The 20,759-nt window shown below is 46.1% G+C and overlaps 1 protein-coding gene across 7 annotated transcripts in view; it reads right to left on the bottom strand.

The window, feature by feature from the left end:
- DOCK9 (dedicator of cytokinesis 9) overlaps positions 1–20,759 on the bottom strand; it is a 490,995-nt gene that overhangs the window by 16,519 nt on the left and 453,717 nt on the right. For 6 of the 7 annotated variants that reach the window (XM_082245713.1, XM_082245711.1, XM_082245714.1 and 3 more), the window contains exons 46-47: positions 14,755–14,877; positions 4,381–4,494 (exon numbers count right to left, since the gene is read on the bottom strand). In XM_082245713.1, the coding sequence (XP_082101839.1) occupies positions 4,381–4,494; positions 14,755–14,877 (237 nt within the window). Of the gene's footprint in view, positions 1–1,117; positions 1,154–4,380; positions 4,495–14,754; positions 14,878–20,759 lie in introns of all 7 variants that reach the window. The other variant, XM_082245716.1, reaches the window with a different exon arrangement.

The raw sequence follows: 20,759 nt of genomic DNA, 5'->3' as shown, positions 1-20,759 counted from the left end.
TGGATTAGATTTAGTTATGCTACCAAAGGGAGAAAACAAGGAGGACAAAACTGTGAACACTTTGCACACAATGAAAAACATATTACGTGATGCTTTACAAGACAATTGAGAATTAAAATAAATATAAAAAAATGAACATGTCACTGAGAAAGAGACGCAACATGGTATGAAACAGTTATTGGTCAGTGACAGTGATACTGTAGTTAATCCCATGCATCAATATTTTTCTTGTATAAAATAATAATCATTTGTAGGCTTTCAGTTTTCTGAGGTCCTCTTTTGAGCAGCTCATTTTGTCATAGCAGGCCTTACACCTTGCTGTTTATGTATAACCTCTTGCAGCCCCAGAATCAATATTCTGTTAAATACACCTCTTACAGCTCCAGAATCAATATTCTGTTATAATTAATTATACTTATGAGGGTTAGATTTCTTTTGTTTGGCCAAAATGGCATTCGCCAGACTTCCATAGCACACATCTACCTAAATGCCCTCATTTCCTTACAAATAAATAAATGTTCATGTAATATAAATGTTCATTACGCTGAACTAAATAAATAATCTTAAGTAAGGAAGGATATTTTTTAGCTGTTCTTTTTACTTTCTTAATAAAGTCAGCCATAGATCCAATGAATGGACCTTAATGTAAAAAATGTATTTTTTTACAAATGCCAAAAATTGTACATGTAAATCTCTAATGTAATGATGTTGCTTTTCTTTTTATAGTAATTGGATTTAAAAACTGCCAGCACCAACAGGCTTTCAGGAGGTTCTCAGAGTTTCCTGGCCATTGCAGGAGTGCCATTTTGGCAGGATAGTTGCTGTTTGAAATGACAAATTAAAAGATAAAATCGACAAATGTATGATGTTTCTAGACACTGATTCACATTAGAATAATTATAAAAGGGCAGTTAAAAAATGGAGGAAAGGATTAACTAAATCCAAAAATAGTGAAACTTTTTTTTTTTTTTTTTTTTTTAAGTGAAATGGAGAATAATGATCACAAGAGGATGCCACAAAGAAAATTGAAATTAAGAACAGAATTCACATCAAACCAAACCCTTTAAAGATACTGTAACTGCAGTGCCTTATGAGTAAGCCACTCTACAGGAATTACCTCCACATCTGTTTCACTGTCTGTAAACTGGTATTGCTATAAAAGCATAAAAGAGAGGAGTAAGCAGAATAAAACAACAGTCACATTGCTTTTCGTGGAAGAAGAGCACAGAGTCTCCTGAAAACAGCATCCGAATGAGAAGCTTCCATAAACTTTAAGCAGAGTGTGCAGTCTAAAGAATGGCTGTGGTGCTAAGGATCCACATAATACAAATGGCACACCAACTTACAGCCATTCAAATTTGCAATACATGCATTACACACAGAGCAAATGTGCAGATGGAAAGACTTTACTAGTCAGATGAGAAGTGAAAAGGAATCAACCTGTTCGTGCATGGTATGCAAAATGCTGCCAACATTATAACAGCAAAGCACACAAAAGCATGAAAGAGACCAATGTAAACTTCTCCACCAAATCCGACAAGACTTACCGCTGCCTTAAGATTGTAGAGGAAATAGAGGAGAAACGCAAACGGTCAAAACACTTCACTAAGGAATATTTAGCAACAAGCTTTCCATGCCTGACAGAAATGTGATCTGTGATCCAATGACTAATAACTAGACTTTTCCTTTTGCTATAGTGGTGTGGAACATATTCAGATCAGGATGATTGCTGGGGCTTTATTTAGCACGAATGCAGCATCCTAAGGCCTAGTACAGACGATTAGAATACCATACAAAAAAATACCGCTTTCAAAGCGTTTTTATGATACTCTGATCGTTCATACACGGCTTTCATCTGAAATTATCCGAAGGGATGAACACAAAAATTTTTCTCGAACAATACCAGATTATACGATTTATGTTTAATCAGTATTAATCAGATTTTATCCAAAAATACAATAGAAATACATGACATTTCCAAATTTTTATTCTGTTGTACAAAAATTTTCATACTTTAGTAACCTATTAATTTTCGATATGGAGACTAGCATGCATAAAAAAAAAAAACAGATGATCATTCGTCCAGTAATCCTATTGTGTGTCCAGGCTTAAAACACAGTTGGCATTTTTAAAGTCGAGCTTTACTGAAAATATGTTAAAACTTGGCAAACAACAATGAGGCATTCAAGATGACCAAAAGCTCTAAAACCGCACAGGAGTAATGTGAAAAAAGTTCTCTGTAATCACTAAACATAAATGAGTGGAATTAACCTCCCTGGCGGTATGATTATGTCTGGAATTACATACCAAAAGCGGTACAATTCTTTTCATGGAAATTTGGCGTTATGTATTATAGGCCTATAATTCTTAGTAATTACTGACTTAAACCTGACCAAAACAAGACTCTAGTAGACATCCCAGATGTGATAAATTTGAAACACAAACGCATGAATTATAATCGAATCAATAATATTATTTTATTATTTAATATATAATATATATAATAAAATTATATTATTGATTAGATTATAATTCATGCATTATATATTATATATAGATATATGTGTGTGTGTATATATATATATATATATATATATACACACATATATATAACGCATGAATTATAATTGAATCAATAATATAATTTTATATATATATATACATATATATATATATACATATATATATATATATATAATATAAAGTGTGTTTTGTGTAACGTTTTTTTTTTTTTTTGAATTTCCCTCCCTAGTTCCGCTCCCATGCAGCATTGCTGCTGCAGGGAACGGAACTAGGAAGTGATCGTACCGACGGAGGGAAGGAGGAGCGGCGGGACTCTCGGCTGGCGATCTCAGCAATGAGAGATCATCGCTGGATCGCCAGGATAAGGTAAGAGAACACCGCTGCGCTCTCTGCAATCCACCCCGAGCGTGACTCGGGGTTACCGCTCCTGATATGAAAAATCAACCCCGAGTCACGCTCGGGATTACCGCTAAGGCGGTTAAGGCCCTGTTCACACCTGAGCGTTTTTCAGCTCGTAAAACGCTCATCTCTGAACTCTCAAATCGCCCAACAAGCAAAATCCCATTCATATGGCCCCTGTTCACATATGAGCGTTTTGTCTCCTGAAGCTCAAAAAAAAGTACATGAGCTTATTTTTTGGCAGATTACAAGTGTTTTTGTTAGATGTCAATGCCTGCCTCCAAACACCTGAAATACGCCCAAAAAACACCAAAAAATTATACGCTCAGGTGTGAATGGAGCCTTAATGAAACTGGAGCAGACAGAATCTGGAGCAGCTGTGCATAGTAACCGATCAGCTTGGTCAGTTAAGTACACATTCTAAGAAAATCGGGCGATTTTCCTCGTTGCTTGATAGCAAATCGGAAACTATGAACACAAATTCGTACAAAAATTCTCATACGACAAAAGCTTTTTTTTTGTGGTTATGGTTTCTGATCATGCGCAGTCTTTCTTTTTTGATTTTCCTTGTACAAAAATCGTATGAAAATGGTACACATTAAACGAAAATAGTTTGGTTTTTCCTGTACGAGAAAAATTTGTCCCTTTGAGAATTTTCGTACGAATGTTCGCCCGATTTTCTTATAGTGTGTACGAGCCTTTAATCTTTGAAAATAAAGATAGAATCTGATTGGTTGCCATGCGCAGCTCCTCAAGATTCTGGCGGATTCTTTGTAAATTGCCCGCAATGTCCTCTGCTCAAATAAACCCATGCTTTTAGTAAAGATAGATATTTCAGAAAACATTTAATCGGAGATGGGGGTAATTTCTGACAGCTTGGGAAAATCCTAACTGCTTAGCTGTTATACTGACCCATTAGCTCCAACACTTTCTGCATCTCTAAACTAGAACAAGCATGCAGATTAGAAAAAATGTATGCAGAGGAGCAAGAAGTCCATTTCTAAAATATTTGCTTTGGTTGAGGACTCAAAGTATTGAAATAATAAAAGGGTCAGCATGAAAGCCAGGCAGCTAGCATTTTTAGAGTAGGAGGTAAAAATAGTAACAGTAGGTAACAGTAGGTAAAAAAAGCATGTTTCCTTCATGACAGGTCAATGTCAAACTTATCGTCATCTGCTACAGGGTTCCAAAGCTTAGCTAAAATGATATGACCCGGCCTGGCTTGGCCAAAAGCAGCAACGAAGGCCTGAACAGCTGCTTTACGCATGTATGTGAAAATCTTCGCTCCTTCAGAAACCCAACTTCATTTATCCAACATGTATGGAACTCACATTTTTTATATCACTAGCAAAAATTAACTGGGGACCAACCAGATCAGAGTGCGCATCAGTTATACTAGTAGAAATCATCATCGATTTTATAATCATAAATTAGATAAAGGTGGTGGATAATCCTTACTTGTCCAAAGAAGGCCACTCTAAAATAGGTCCCCAGAAGTCTCTTGCCTGTATGCATCACCTCTGTAACCTTGCTGTAAGCCCGATGCAGAGTGTCATATAAATGAGCAAGTCTCTGTTTAAAAAAAAAAAATCAAAATTAGACTGTAGAATAAGGAATCTGATCAGAAAGAAAGGACAGTTAAGCCTGATCAAACATCTGAATATCATTATTTGTCAGCATTAAATAATCTGCTATGTATTTTCTTCAACAGAATGCATAACAAATGTCACCAAATAAAAGCCTAAATATGATGGCAGTTTAGCATGACTAAAGTACGATATCCAACATATCAGCATGAAGCAGCTATGTTAAACCCATCAGCTAAATAAATGGTTGATTATGAAATCTTGTCTTTAAAGTAGAACTAAAGGAAAACTATTATTTTTTTAGTTTTTGATAGAGTAGAGAGGGATTAGCACCCCTGTCCATTTTTATTGCTGTCTGTGGCCCTCTCTCTCTTTGTCCTGTTTCCCATTATCATTGAAAGTGAAGAAAATCCCAAATTTTGGGTTGTCCCCCCCACCCCCCCCCAAAAAAAAAAAACATAATAGAAGGGGAAATCATCCAATGAGGACACTAGTTCTGGTGACCTGGGGGCATCCAAGGAATTTCATAAATTTGCCGGGACCTCGCATTTTCTGTTTGGCTATAGGACAGAAGCGAAGGAAATCTCCGAAATGGGACACAGATAGTGAAAAAAATTAAATTTTTGTAAGAATTTACAGTAAAATTATTTTCTCTGAGTCCTCTGACAGACACAGCCCTTCCAAGTATTCTTCACTATTGGGTAATGGCGCCCTCTGCAGGAGCAGGCTAGGTAGTGAAAACTTCATTAAAAGCTTTTACTTAGACACACCTTAGGTGCTGTCCCTCTAGACATTACCCTCAGAGCTACTATTCAGTTTCGCAGCAAGCAGTACAGGAAGACAACCAACCCCAAGATAGAGGGGTGAAGGCTGCGTCTGTCAGAGGACTCAGAGAAAATAATTTTACAGTAAGTTCTTACAAAAATTTTATTTTCTCTTACGTCCTCTGACAGGCGCAGCCCTTCTAAGTATTCTTCACTATTGGGATGTCCCAAAGAAGTGCAGGTGTGAGGGGTGGGAAAAGACGCAAACAGAATGGAAACGTGCCAACAAGGCCAAAAAAAAAAAAAAACGTGGCCAAAAGGGCAACAAAAGCTCACCAACAGGAGCTAACCCCAGAACAAAAATTCACCCAAAGAGGAGAAAAAACATGTTTCTTCAACAAACCGCAGCGTGTAAAACTGTGCGGCCAAAGGAAGCATCCGAGGATGCCATCACGTCAGTCTTGTAGAATTTTGTAAAAATGTGCACAGACGACCAAGTTCGCCGCTTTGCACACCTGAGCCACAGAAGTATGATGGCGAAAAGCCAAAGCGGCACTCACGGCACTAGTAGAATGTGTCCTCACAGGAAAAGGAAGCACCTGACCCTTCAGTGAATAGGCCTAAACAACAGTCTGTCTGATCCATCTGGAAATGGTAGCAGCGGACGCAGCCGAACCCTTCCGATGTCCCTCAGAAAGGATAAACAGGGAATCAGACTACCTAAAAGATTTTGTGGCCGACAGGTAAACCCTGATCGCCCAAACCACATCCAATGAATGCAAGGCAAATGCCTTGGGATGCTTGGGATACGCACAAGGCGAAGGCAAAACAATATCTTCATTGAGGTGGAAAGCAGACACCACCTTAGGGAGAAAAGACTGGTTGGGTCACAGAACAACCGTATCCCTATGAACAACCAGAGAAGGCGAACGGCAGGGCAGAGCCGCCAATTCAGACACTCTGCGAGCAGAAGTAATAGCCACCAGAAAAGGCAACTTACTGGGACAACACAGACAGACATAGTTCTGTGATATGTTCAAAGGAAGGCCGCAAAACGGACAAAACCAAATTCAGGTCCCACGGAGACAAAGAAGCCCTCCGCAGGGGGAGCCAGATGACGCACCCCTAGAATAAAGGTGCGAATCAGGTAGTCACCAAGGGACGCTGGAAGAAAATGGCCAAGGTGGACACGTGACCTTTAATCGTGCCCAGCGCCAAACGCTGTTCCACACCTTTCTGTAAGAAAGCCCAGACCCTCGCCACCGAAAAGGAGTGAGGATGCAACCCTGGCGACCCACACCAGGCAATGTACGCCTTCCAGGTACGACGAGAAACCTTCCTGGAGGTAGCCTTCCGAGCTCTCAGCCAAGTAGGAATGACAGCATCGGAGAGACCTCTGTCTCTCAACACCTGGCCTTCAACCGCCAAGCCGTGAAAGCCAGAGACCGTAAGGCAGGATGAAAGATCAGCCCATGAGACAGCAGATCTTCCTTCAGGGGTAGCTGCCAGGGAGGTTCAATGGCCATCTTCACAAGTTCTGCGAACCAGGACCAGCAAGGCTGTGCTGGGGCCACCAGAAACATCCGTACCTGTTCCAACGCCAACCAGCAGAGGAACCTGGACAACAGATGAATAGGGGGAAAGGCAAAAATCAGTTGAAACTGGTGCCAAGGCACCACCAACGCGTCCATAGCATCTGCCAGAGGATCTCGAGCCCTGGCCACGAACCTTTCCACCGCACTGTTGAGACGAGATGTGAACAGATCCACGTCCGGCGTCCCCACCGGGCACACAGCACACAGGAGACTAATGACCTCCGGATGTAGAGACCATTTGCCCGATCCAAGGACTTACGACTCAGATAGTCCATCCGCCTGCCAGTTCTCCACTCCAGGAATGTGAACAGCAGAGAGAGCTGGAACATGCCCCTCGGCCCAAGGCGGAATCTTGGCCACCTCCGTGGCCGCCCGGGCACTCCAGGTGCCCCCATGATAATCGAAGCAAGAAAACAACCATGGCAATATCAGACTGCACCCGAAAAACAGGAGACCGTGCAGCCGAGACGTCCAAGGAGCAGACAGAGATTGATCGCCCTGAACTCCAGGACATTGATCAGAAGGGAAGAACGACAGATCGCCCAAACAGGGTCGGGTGATAACCTCTCTCAACAGGAAATCATCCAGATGCCCGGGGATCGCAATCCCCTTGTGCGGGAGCCAGGCTAACACCCCGATAAAACCTTGGTGAAGACTCATGGCACCCGGGCACCGGGAACAGGGGTGATAAAAGACCCCGAATCCTTTCTTGCCGAGGAACGGCACCACCACTCCCTGTGCAAGTGGAGCCCGCACCGCCTCCCTGGGAACCCACTAAACAATCCTGGAGACAAACGGAGACATGGTGGAAAGAACCTGTCCACCAGGTGAGACCGAGATACGGACAAGAACCCATGAGTCCTGAATCGGAGACGCCCAGGGTTCCGGAAGGCGACACAGACGTTCCCCCACCCCCGAAGAGGAATCGTCCTCCGAACCGCACTGGCTATGCTCAGGCCCACCCAACTAAGCCTTCTTGTCCTCACCAGAGTCTATGAACGGTTACCATTTTTCTGCACCCCGATACACGAAAAAGCCCCCGGTGCGCCTTGAAGGAGGGATCCCGCCATGCGCGGGGCGCTTTACCCTTTCCGGATTGGAATAGGAGGGTACTCTTACCCCCGTGAGACCCTTGACAATTTAATCCAATGAGTCCCCAAAAAGGCATTCCCCCAAATAAGGGATATCAGACACTGCCTTTTTTGAGGCATGGTCAGCCGACCAGCTCTTTAGCCACACCATGCGGCAGAGTGCAATCCACAGCGCAGACAACCTTGCGACCAGGGCCGCGTCACACAGGTATACCACATGGCCTGGGCCATTCGGTCCGTGAGCTCAATGAGAGTCGGGTCGGCTCAGCCACCAAGTTGCACTTAAGCACCTTAATCCATGCCGTAACCGTCTGAGAAACCAGCACAGAAGCGAACACAGGCTTGAGGAGTGAGCCCGCCACCAAGAACATGCGGCGGAAAAGTGACTCCACGCGACTATCCATAGGGTCTGTAAACACCGGGGAGTCCTCCACGGGCACCACCGTGGATTTATTGAACCTGGCCAGCGCGTGCCTAATGCGACGCTACTGTTCGTTCACAATATCGTGAAATTCCTTTGGGTGCAGTGGAAAACCTGACCTGACTTTTGGGCTTTGCGGGACCCGAAAGAAAGCCGCTTACCTGACTGGGTGGGCACATCAGCAATGTTTAAAGTCTCCCTGACGAAGCGAACAAGTGCTTTAACTAACGAGAGTTCCCGCACTGAAGCGGAGGACTAATCCTCCTCACCGTCTGAATGTGAGGATAGGTACCCCTCAGGGAGTGCAGTGTCCATGGCAACCAAATCAGGCTCTGAATCAGAAGACTGAGAGGGCATCGGAGTTTTTGAATATGAACTTGTGACATGACAAGATAAACTTTGGACGCTAAAGTTGCAATGGCTGCAGAAAGAGAAGCTAGGGAAGGCAATCCGGATGCCCTGGATGCACACGCCAAATCAGTGGGGAAATTTTTGCCCTAAGACTCCATTTTGGCACAAAAATAAAAAAGGAGCGCTGGCCCTTTAAAATCAGCGGTTGCGGTCCGCCCCGCTATCTCGCGCTGCTGCTGAAGTCCCCCTTTAATATATTCAGTAAACTGAATTAGCAAAATTTGTCTGTGGAAAAAAAAATGCCCCCAAAGACTAAAAAGCCCCCACACAGTGTCAGAGAGAAAAGCAAACCGTTTCTCCACGATCCATCTGCAGCTGAAATATGGCTGAAGAAAGTGACAAAACGTCACTAGAGGCCGAAGTGCCCTGAGCTACACAACAATGGTGCCAATAGAAACTGTAGGAGAAGCACAGGGAAAATGGCCGCCGCCCTCACAATGCAGCTGCCCACATCCAAGATGGCACCAGAAACGGCGCCAAAGGCCAATAAAATGGCTGATGCCCTTAACCTGATGCAGCCTGGCTGCCCTCATCCAAAATGGTGGCCGAAAAACGGCGCCGCCAAACAGGAGCCCAGGGACCCTGGCCACTGCGGAAATGCACCAAAAGGAGCCCCCCAGGACAAGGTAATGCCCCTACACCCCCCCCTCCATGCAGTGAGCGCCTCCATATGGAGTAGGGAAGCAGGGTCCGTCAAGACCGGCCAGGGGGGACCTCACAGCGACTGCAGCTCTGAACATCCCCAGGAGTGGGCCCACATCACCCCCCAGAGGGACACGAGGGGTAGTATCACTCACCATACCATGGAACGTGGGCTCCGCTCCGATACAGATCACCTCCCACCCTGAGTGGGGGTGCTGTCAGCCAAAGAGGGGACGCTGCAACACAGGGCGTTCCAGGGTTGATGCGTCCCGGTGAAGAAATTTCTCCGCAGGCTCGTCATCATCCGTCGGAGCACCGTCGTGGAGAGGCCTGGGCGGACCACAAACTGCACACGCTCGTAGGCCAGGCTGGGGTACCATAAGGATCTACATTATCCAGTACAAAGTCCAGCCCGGCTGTTGCTTGTAGTTCTCCAGGAGGATCCCCCTGACTAGCTAGCGTTAGTGAGTGAGAAAATAAAATAAAAACATTTTCAAAGAAAATTTCAAAACTGAGACAGGAGTCCCAGCAGGGTATCCTAGTCCTACTCCTGAGCTAGGCAGCAAGAAACTGAATAGTAGCTCTGAGTGTCTGAGGGTAATGTCTAGAGCAGGGGTCCTCAAACTTTTTAAACAGGGGGCCAGTTCACGGTCCCTCAGACACTGTTGGGGGCCGGACTATAGTTTTAAAAAAAATATGAACGAATTCCAATGTGCATATTTTTTATTGTTTTATTTATATAGTGGCGGCTGGTGCTCAAAATTTTTTTTGGGGGGGGGGGGGGGGGGGCGCAAACAGAAAAATGTAATAGGCATTGCTTTGCGGCAAAAAACGCTGTAAACAATTGCGTGACTTTGAGGTCACAAAAGTGTGAAAGGGGCCTTCAGTAATCAAGGTATAGTGTGCCCCCTTCAATACAGAGTGACCACAGTGTGCCCCCTTTCAATGCGGAGAGACCAGCGTGCCACCTTTCAATGCAGAGAGACCAGCGTGCCCCCTTTCAATGCAGAGTGACCAGCGTGCCCCCTTTCAATGCAGAGTGACCAGCGTGCCCTCTTTCAATGCAGAGTGACCAGCGTGCCCCCTTTCAATGCAGAGACCAGCGTACCCCCATTCAATGCAGAGTGACCAGCGTGCCCCCATTCAATGCAGAGAGACCAGCATGCCCCTATTCAATGCAGAGAGACCAGCGTGCCCCCATTCAATGAAGAGGGACCAGCGTGCCCCCATTCAATGCAAAGTGACCAGCGTGCCCCCATTCAATGCAAAGAGTCCAGTGTGCCCCCTTTCAATGCAGAGAGACCAGCGTGCCACCTTTCAATGCAGAGTGACCAGCGTGCCCCCATTTAATGCAGAGAGACCAGCGTGCCCCCATTCAATGCAGAGAGACCAGCGTGCCCCTATTCAATGCAGAGAGACCAGCGTGCCCCTATTCAATGCAGAGAGACCAGCGTGCCCCTATTCAATGCAGAGAGACCAGCGTGCCCCTATTCAATGCAGAGAGACCAGCGTGCCCCCATTCAATGCAGAGAGACCAGCGTGCCCCCATTCAATGCAGAGAGACCAGCGTGCCCCTATTCAATGCAGAGAGACCAGCGTGCCCCCATTCAATGCAGAGAGACCAGCGTGCCCCCATTCAATGCAGAGAGACCAGCGTGCCCCCATTCAATGCAAAGAGACCAGCGTGCCCCCTTTCAATGCAGAGAGACCAGCGTGCCACCTTTCAATGCAGAGAGACCAGCGTGCCCCCTTTCAATACAGAGTGACCAGCGTGCCCCCATTCAATGCAGAGTGACCAGCGTGCCCCCATTCAATGCAGAGAGACCAGCGTGCCCCCATTCAATGCAGAGAGACCAGCGTGCCCCCATTCAATGCAGAGAGACCAGCGTGCCCCCATTCAATGCAGAGAGACCAGCGTGCCCCCATTCAATGCAGAGAGACCAGCGTGCCCCCATTCAATGCAGAGAGACCAGCGTGCCCCCATTCAATGCAGAGAGACCAGCGTGCCCCCATTCAATGCAGAGAGACCAGCGTGCCCCCATTCAATGCAGAGAGACCAGCGTGCCCCCATTCAATGCAGAGAGACCAGCGTGCCTCCATTCAATGCAGAGAGACCAGCGTGCCCCCATTCAATGCAGAGTGACCAGCGTGCCCCCAATCAATGCAGAGAGACCAGCGTGCCCCCTTTCAATGCAGAGTGACCAGCGTGCCCCTTCAATGCAGAGAGACCAGTGTGCCCCCTTTCAATTCAGAGTGACCAGCGTGCCCCCTTCAATGCAGAGACCAGCGTGCCCCCCATTCAATGCAGAGAGACCAGCGTGCCCCCATTCAATGCAGAGAGACCAGCGTGCCCCCATTCAATGCAGAGACCAGCATGCCCCCATTCAATGCAGAGAGACCAGCGTGCCCCCATTCAATGCAGAGAGACCAGCGTGCCCCCATTCAATGCAGAGAGACCAGCGTGCCCCCATTCAATGCAGAGTGACCAGCGTGCCCCCATTCAATGCAGAGTGACCAGCGTGCCCCCTTTCAATGCAGAGAAACCAGCGTGCCCCCCTCAATGCAGAGAGACCAGTGTGCCCCCTTTCAATGCAGAGTGACCAGCATGCACCCTTCAATGCAGAGAGACCAGTGTGCCCCCTTTCAATTCAGAGTGACCAGCGTGCCCCCTTCAATGCAGAGACCAGCGTGCCCCCATTCAATGCAGAGAGACCAGCGTGCCCCCATTCAATGCAGAGAGACCAGCGTGCCCCCATTCAATGCAGAGAGACCAGCGTGCCCCCATTCAATGCAGAGAGACCAGCGTGCCCCCATTCAATGCAGAGAGACCAGCGTGCCCCCATTCAATGCAGAGAGACCAGCGTGCCCCCATTCAATGCAGAGAGACCAGCGTGCCGTGCCCCCTTCAATGCAGATAGACCAGTCAGTGCACTTACCTGCAGCGGCGGCTTCTCCTCGGTCCCCCGCGTCTCCTTGAGTCCTCCCGCCTCCTCCTCGGCCAATGAGGAAGCGGGTCTCGGACCCACTTCCTGATTGGCCGGGAGGAGGATCCGATTGACAATAGCGAATTTTCATTCGCTATTGTCACACAAATGGGTGGGCTAGGGCGCACCGCTCTGCGCCCCGGGTCCACCCTTTTCTGAAGCCTATAAGAGCCTCTGGCTCTAATTAGGTGATTCAGAAAAAAAAACAACATGAATGATACATCCCTGCCGGCGGGCCAGGTTCAGGACCCTGGCGGGCCGTAGTTTGAGGACCCCTGGTCTAGAGGGAGAGCCCGTAAGGTGTGTCCAAGTAAAAGCTTTTAATGAAATTTTCACTACCTAGCCTGCTCCTGCAGAGGGCGCCATTACCCAATAGTGAAGAATACTTGGAAGGGCTGCATCTGTCAGAGGACGTAAGAGAAATCTGGTTTTATAACCCCCCCTTTGCTTTATCCAAAATGAAAAACAAAAAAAGTTTGTCTATTGTTCTACTTTAATGAGTGCATACATTCAAAATAAAAACAAAAAACAAAGCTATATACCCTCTCCGCCCATTTCTCCAACCAGTTTCATGCCAGGAGGAAACTGGAGTGAAAGAGAAAGTAAGCTAATTAGCTGACGGGCCAGTAGAGTGAAGAGCTCTCCCCCTTTGTGAGATGTGGAGACAGTGTCTCCATGTCAGGAGAGTGGTTACTGGAGACACTGTGGATCCACACAGAGAGCACTGAGCAAGGAGGGGGAATTGACTGGCAGTGAGAACAAATGAGTGCCAGTGTCACAATCCCATCCCCCCACCACCATCCCTCTGCCACCAATCCTACCCCCCCACCACCCTTCCCTTTGCCACCGATCCCATCCCCCCCCACCACCATCCCTCTGCCACTGATCCTATCCCCCCCCCAATATCTCATCCCTTCTGCCACCACCCCTCTTGCCACTGATACCTCCCCCCACCATCCCTCTGCCACTGATCCCATTCCCCCCTCCCTCACCACCATCCCAGTCACTGATCCCACCACCACTATCCCTCTACCACTGATCTCTTCTGAACAACAAATGTAGATGAATCTATTTTTAAGCTTTTAAAGTGGATCTTAACTCAAAAGGTGAAGATTTGCTATATTATGGGGAACATCTAGAAATGGTAATTGTGCCTAAGGAGTACCCTGTAAAAAGTACCTCAGGAGATATGGAATGAGATTTGGTGATATATTCTGGGTGTTGCTTAAGGTTTTCCATGCTGAAGGCTCTGATATAAGGAAGCAAAACCCTGCCTCCAAGATTTCTTCCTCTAAACAGGGTATAATAAGGCGTGGGATGTCAGTAAAAAGGGAAATATCAGCTGCAGGGAAACCACAGGCAATACTGGTGATTAATCTTTAGCCTCCATTTTTTTGTCACAGTTTCCACAGTACAGATCCTCCCTACGTTTGCCTGAAGAAGAAACCGGATCTTTCTTCTTCATTTTAAAAAACACAGGTAAATGTGAGCTATAAACAGAATACCCTATTTTAAAAGAAAAAGCCATAAGAGGAGAAACTATAAAAAAAGGGATGTTCTAAAGGCAGTAAGGGGGAATAACCCCAATTTCTAGAAAAAAAAATCTAAAATTTATGATTTATATCAGATACATGTATAGCTTGAGCTTACCGATTGTTTTGTTACTAAAAAAAAAGTCCCTTATTTGCCAGTTTGACACCGTCACTTTCAAGGATTAATAAAAAGGTTCACAAATTGGGAGGCTTGGGGCCAAGCTTGACTGTTTTTGGTAAGTTCAGCTTTACATACAAATTCAACTGCTTATATTTCTAGATATATTAATTGTTTTGAGATGCTTGTTTAATGACAGTGACTATAGGCTGTGTGTTTTGTTCCTAATACTCTTAGAATGAATTACCTTGGTTTGTGATAGGTCTACTGTAAGGGCCTTGCCATACCAATGATTTCCAGATAATGTTACTGTACAACCAAGAATTACCTCTACTAACCATAAATACATTTTGGATTTTTTTTTTTTTTTTTAAATCAAATAACAGGGACTCAGGTTAGTTGCAAACGACCATGGCATTGCAGAACATAGGATTTTTTTTTTTTATCTGTAATATCAGGAAGCTACTCCCAGTTCTTATGTAATGGGCAGAAAGTGTACGATTCCTGTTTTACAAGGTCTCTTTACAATTTTGGTGAGTGAAAACCAATTTAATTCAACCACAATAAGGGGCATTCAATAAAGATTTCCAAGTGGAGGGAGGCATTGTAAAAAAAAAAAAAATAAAAAATATAAAGATTAGGAACGCTGTTAAACTAATGCGAATATACAAAACTTAATTAAAAATACCTCAAAATCCCTACGCTTTTCATAAATAGGAATGATGAGTTTATAGATGTCTGCAATTAGCTCATAACGCTCAGCTTTCCAAAGGCCGTCGGCACACTGTTCCAGAAGCTCCATCAGCACATCCTAAACACAAATTAGAACAGCATGCATCAGTAACAGACAGTTGCACCAAAATGGGATTTTTGTACTTACTGTAAAATCCATTTCTCTGAGTTCATCGACGGACACAACGCTCCATAAATCATAACTAGTGGCCTCCTGCAGGAGTAGGACTAGGCAGAACAAAAAACACCTGGCTACGCCCGTAGGCCATCCTCAGCTGGTATTTAACTCCCTTCTCTGCTCTAGGTAATCAGTTCAGTAGCAAGCAGTATTAGAAGTATCAGAACTCCATAGAGGGGTGGGTGCTGTGTCCGTCAATGAACTCAGAGAAATTATTTTTACGGTAGGTACAAAAAAAACATTTTCTCTTTCGTTCATCGGTGGACACAGCTCTCCATAAATCACAACTACTGGTAGGTCCAAAAGCAGTGCCAATGGGGGTGGAGGAAAAACACCCAAGGCTAAACATAAGAGCCCTTAACCAGGACACAGGAGCCCCGTCTGAAAAAATAGAGGTTTAAAGAAAAAAACTCCCCTTTTAAACAGTAGCCTGCAAAACTTTGCGGCCAAAGAAAGCATCCGCAGATACCAAGTATCTACCTTATACAATTTTGTGAAGGTGTGCACGGACGACCAAGTGGCTTCCTTGCAAACTTGCGATATTGAAGCCTGATGACAGAAGGTCCAAGAAGCACTCAGCGCCCGAGTAGAATGTGCCGTCACAGGGAAAGGTGGAACCTAACCTTAAAGGAATAGGCCTGAGTCACCGTCTTTGCAAATGTGTGCAACTAAACCCCTGCTTTTAACGCATACTGTTAAGACAGGTTAATTCAGTTGATCGCTGGCTGGTTGGTAAGTAGTGCCTGGAAATCCCCTTGCTTTTTTGATCTGCCTTTGCCCTTCCAGTGCTTCTTACTGTTAAGACCAGTTATAGGTGGAGGAGGTGACCACTTTTTGCAATTTCGTTTACATTGGTCAGGCAATGCACTGACACCTTTGCTGCCATTGTGCAATGTGCTGGGTGTTCAGTGTGACCCTGCGCCTTTAAGGAAGGGTGGGCTCCCTCCAGTCACCTGTCCTCCATCTATCTCATCAGAATGCATGTGCTACCATTGTGGAGACTCTTTAAAGGTAGAGTTAGGGACTGCAGATATCAGGGTGCCTTGCCGTGGCCTGCAGCTTACGCATATATTTGCAAATGTGTGCAACTAAACCCCTGCTTTTAACGCATACTGTTAGACAGGTTAATTTGGTTGGTCGCTGGCTGGTTGGTAAGTAGTGAATGGAAATCCCCTTGCTTTTTTGATCTGAGTCACCCAAAAAGCGAGTCTGACCTGCAAAAAGACTCAGTAGCTGCCAGATACACCCGAATCGCATGAACCACATCCAAGGTATGCAAAGCAAATTCCTTGGGATGAGCTGGCTTGGGACACAAGGAAGACAATACAATGTCCTCGTTCAAATGGAAGTCAGAGGCAACTTTGAGCAGGAATGATGGACAGGGACGAAGAACCACTTTATCCCTATGGACCACTAAAAAGGGCCTGCGACAGGATGTCACCAATTCTGATACTCTGCAGGCCGAGGTAAAAGCCACCAAGAATGTCACCTTCTGGGATAACGTAGGCAAGGGAATCTACTGAATAATGTCAAATGGAGGTTTCTGGAGAAACGAAAACACTAAATTTAAATCCCATGGCGGCAAAAGAGACCGTACAGGTGGAGCCACAGGTTAAAACCCCTGAATGAAGGTACAAACTAAAAAGAGTGCCTGGCTAGGGGTCGCTGAAAGAAGATTGCCAAGGCAGACACCTGGCCCTTGATGGTATTCAAGGCCAACTTCTGATTAATGCCCTGTTGAAGAAAGGTTAAGACCTGAGCCACAGAAAAGGATCGAGGATGAGCGCCAATTGACTCACACCAAGAAATGTATGCTTTCCACGTACGATGGTATATCTTGCTGGAAGACTAATTCCCCGCCTTCACCATAGTAGGGATCACTGATCCAGACAGACCTCTATCCCTTAGTACCTGGCTTTTAATACCTAAGCCATTAAAACCAGCGACTGTAAAGCAGGATGGTAGATCAGCCCTTGGGACAACTGGTCTTCTCTGAGAGGAAGCCCTCAAGGGACTTGTATGGCCACCAGACTGATTGGAAGATCCTCACCCTTGATTTCTCGCAGGAATTGCGGAAGAAGCCTAAGCCGAGGATGATACTGGCCTTACCGTGGCCCTTGGACGCCTGCAGAGTCTGCCAGAGGAACCCCTTGATCTCGCCACGAACCTAGGTATCCTCCTGTGGAGCCAAACCTGCTAATGGAGCTACATGTAAGACTGTGCAAACAGAACTGTCTTGAAGGTGGATACCACCAGACTCAGAACCTGTATGCAAAATGGGGGAGAGAATTATCTCTGTGACAGCATCCGGTAAATCATGGCTTGTGGTCCCTGAAGCTTATACAGAGGAAGGTCCACCCTGGTCTGCGGACCAATTCTTAAGCCCCAGCACGCGCCTAATCACCACCGCTAATACAGAAATTTTGGACAGCACAGGACCTGTATCTAAAGCTGAATCACAAATAAACTGCAGCCCATGGGCCAACTGGTCCGCTAAAACAAATACAGCGGGACCTGCTCACCCCCCAGGCCCTGGTGCAAAAGCTTGGCCCGTTCCGTTAGGGTCTGAGACACCAGGGCTGAGGCAAAGACTGGCCGCAATGCCGAACCAGCCAATGTAACTATGCTGCGTGCCACAGCCTCTGCTTTCTTGTCAGCCTGGTCCCTAAAGGACCGGGATTCCTCTACTGGGATCATGGTTGCTTTATTCAATTCAACCTGGAAACAGGAGGGCCACCACTGGTGGACTAGCCCCACTTTTTTTTAGCCTACTCCAAAAAAGGGTAGCGTACAGCAAAATGTTTGGGGACCACAAAGGGTAATTTTGGTTGTTCCCATCCCTTACAGGAAAACCTGCCAAAATAAGGCACATAAGGAAACACCTTTGGAGTATGATGCGTCTTGTGTGTACCAAACGACACAGCCACGTCCGTGGCTACATTAGCCGCATCCTTAATTTTTAAAGTCTCACACATTGCAGTGATAACTGCATCTACCAGCGCTTTTTCATTAGCTGCTGTTACCATGGAGGAATCATCCTCACTATCGGATGGATCAGGGGGTGTGATATTAAATCCCCTGTATGGGCCATGTCCACAGTGGCATCAAGCTCAGAATCAGATGAGACAGCCTGAGCAGGGGAAGGCGGGGGACGCATCCTCCTGGGCCTTTGCCCACACGCCACTTCTACCCGGTACACTAAGGACTGCAGGACAGCCATCAGTGCAACCATGGGAAGCTGGGGTTCCGAGGGACCTGCCACCTCCATGAGGGGGTGAGTGAGGGAGATGTGACCCTAAGGCTCCATAAGGAAAGGAAGACCTTGCAGTTCAAAAACGATATTTTGGCACCACTAAACGATCTCCTCAAGGCTCAGGGTACCTATCCGCAGAGAGAGAGTTAACAGGGACCCTCAAAGACTCACCCTACCAACCGGAAGAGCACTGAGAATTGCAAGCCAGCATCATCATGGACGCTATCCCTGTTCATATGTCTCGGGCACAGGAAGAGGTGGAGGAAGAGGAGGAGCTCCGGCATCCCAACAAGGCTTTAGTTGTCTCAAGCATCTCCCAGACTAAGGGAAAATGGCCCTCTGTGACATCATCCGGCTACACAAACATGGCCGCCAACCAAAGACCAGCCAGACTAAGGGAAAATGGCCACCATTAGCTACAAACACTGAAGTGTGCTGCCAGGATCTTTCCTGCACCCTCTGCAAGGGGACCCCCCCCCCTGAAGGTAGGACACACGTTTAGCGGAGACACTGCTGTGCACTTTGCTCTGGTCTCTGCACTATATCTACACTGCAAACAGCAAGGCATGCACCTAGGGATCTCATACACTGGGACCCCTCCAAACTACCAGGGCAGGACACACATTATCCCAGGACCCTTACAGAGTGGGGATAGCGGGTGAGACCCCAGGGGTCTCTGCTACATTCTCTGCCCTGGGACCCCCAACCCAGATTCTAGGTCCAGACAGGGAGTGAGGGAAGCCCAGCTCAGTGAGGGATTTAAGGATGGAAGGAGGAAACCTGCAGGCAGATCCGACTGTCCCTGGAGGTTACTCGCGTCCACCCCTAGAAAACCACTAAAAGGGGAGAGGGGGGACTGAACTTACCCTTCCATGGTGCAGGTAACGCTCCCAACAGAACTCCTTGCCACTGAAGTAGGGGAGCTGTCGGCCAAGGGACTGCTGTGACTCAGACCCAAGTCCGGTCTAATGCGACCCTGCAAGACGTTTAACTAGCTGGCTAGCCTCTGTATGTGAGGCTATGTCGCGGCCGAACTAGCGCGTAACTCTAGTCTGCACGCCCTCGTGGGCTAGGCTGGAGGGACCACTGGGTCTAGATTATCCAGGCCGGCGATTGTAGCTCTCCGAGAGAGAAAAAAAAAAAAAGATGTATGGAAGGAGATCCCAGCTGGGAGCCTAGGTCCTTACTCCTGACTAGACAGATTAACACTGATTACCTAGAGCAGAGAGGGGGGTTATATACCCAGATGAGGACAGCCCATGGGCGTAGCCAGATGTTTTTTGTTCTGCCTAGTCCTACTCCTGGAGGAGGCAATATAACCCACTAGTTATGATTTATGGAGAGCTGTGTCTGTCAATGAACGAAAGAGAAATCACAACAGCACCTCATATAAACATTCGGTCAATCATGTCTGCTAAAGAAACAATACATAAACCAGCTCTAAAGTGTTTATAAATACTGAATGCATTTTGTAACTATGTTAAACTGATACCAACCTAATGTCACTGTAATTTGGGAAGTTGTAACAAGGTTAGAAAAGGCCAATTTGGTTCTTGATTGGTATAACTCCAATTCCGAAAAAGTTGGTATGCTGTGTAAAATCCTCAGAATGAAAGGATTTTTGCAAATCTCAAACGCATATTTTAACAGACATGACTCTGTGATGAACATCACTGCATGAGCTCAGGAATACTTCCAAAAATCACAGTCTGTAAACACAGTATGCAGTGCCATCCAAACATGCAAGTTTAGGCTCTATCTTGCAAAGAAGAAGCCAAATCTGAACATGAGCCAGAAATGCTACTGTCTTCTCTGGGACTAAGTTAATTTAAAATGGTTTGTTGCAAAGTGAAAAAATGTTCTGTGATCAGACAAATTGAAATTTGACATTTTGTCAAAAAAAAGGTGCCATGTCCTCTGAACTAAAGAGGAGAGGGACTTACCAGCTTGTTATCAGCACACTCTGATAGTAGGGGTGCTTTAGTGTGCATGGAAATGGCAGCTTGCACATCTGGAAAGGCCTCATTAATGCTGGAAGATAGATCTAAGGTTTTAGAGCAGCTTGTGCTTCCATTCAGAAGATGTCTTTTTCAGGGAAGGCCTTGCATATTTCAGTAGGATAAAGCTAAACTGCATACTATAGCTATAACAGAACAACTTCGTAGTAGAAGAGTCCAAGTGCTTAAATGGTCTGCCTGCAGTTCAGACCTTTCACCAATTTAAAATATTTGGCACATCTTGAAATGAAAACTATGACAAAGACAACCCAGGACTGTTGAGCTGTATTCAAGCAAGAATGGGACAACATTCCTCTTCCAAAACTCCAGCAACTAGTCTCCTCAGATGTTTACAGAATATTAAAAGAAGAGGGGATGCTACAATGTGGTAAAAACATGCCCCTGTCCCAGCTCTTTTGAGCTGTGTTACTGTCATCAACTCCAAAATGACCTTTTTATTTTTTTATGGTACATTTTTTCAGTTTAAACATTTGATATGTTTTCTATTGTAAATAAAATTTGGGTTTATGAGA

The sequence above is a fragment of the Pelophylax lessonae genome (genome assembly GCF_965119305.1).
Source record: "Pelophylax lessonae genome assembly, chromosome: 2".
NCBI classification, from domain to species: Eukaryota; Metazoa; Chordata; class Amphibia; order Anura; family Ranidae; genus Pelophylax; species Pelophylax lessonae.
This window is presented reverse-complemented; position numbering and strand designations above follow the sequence as displayed.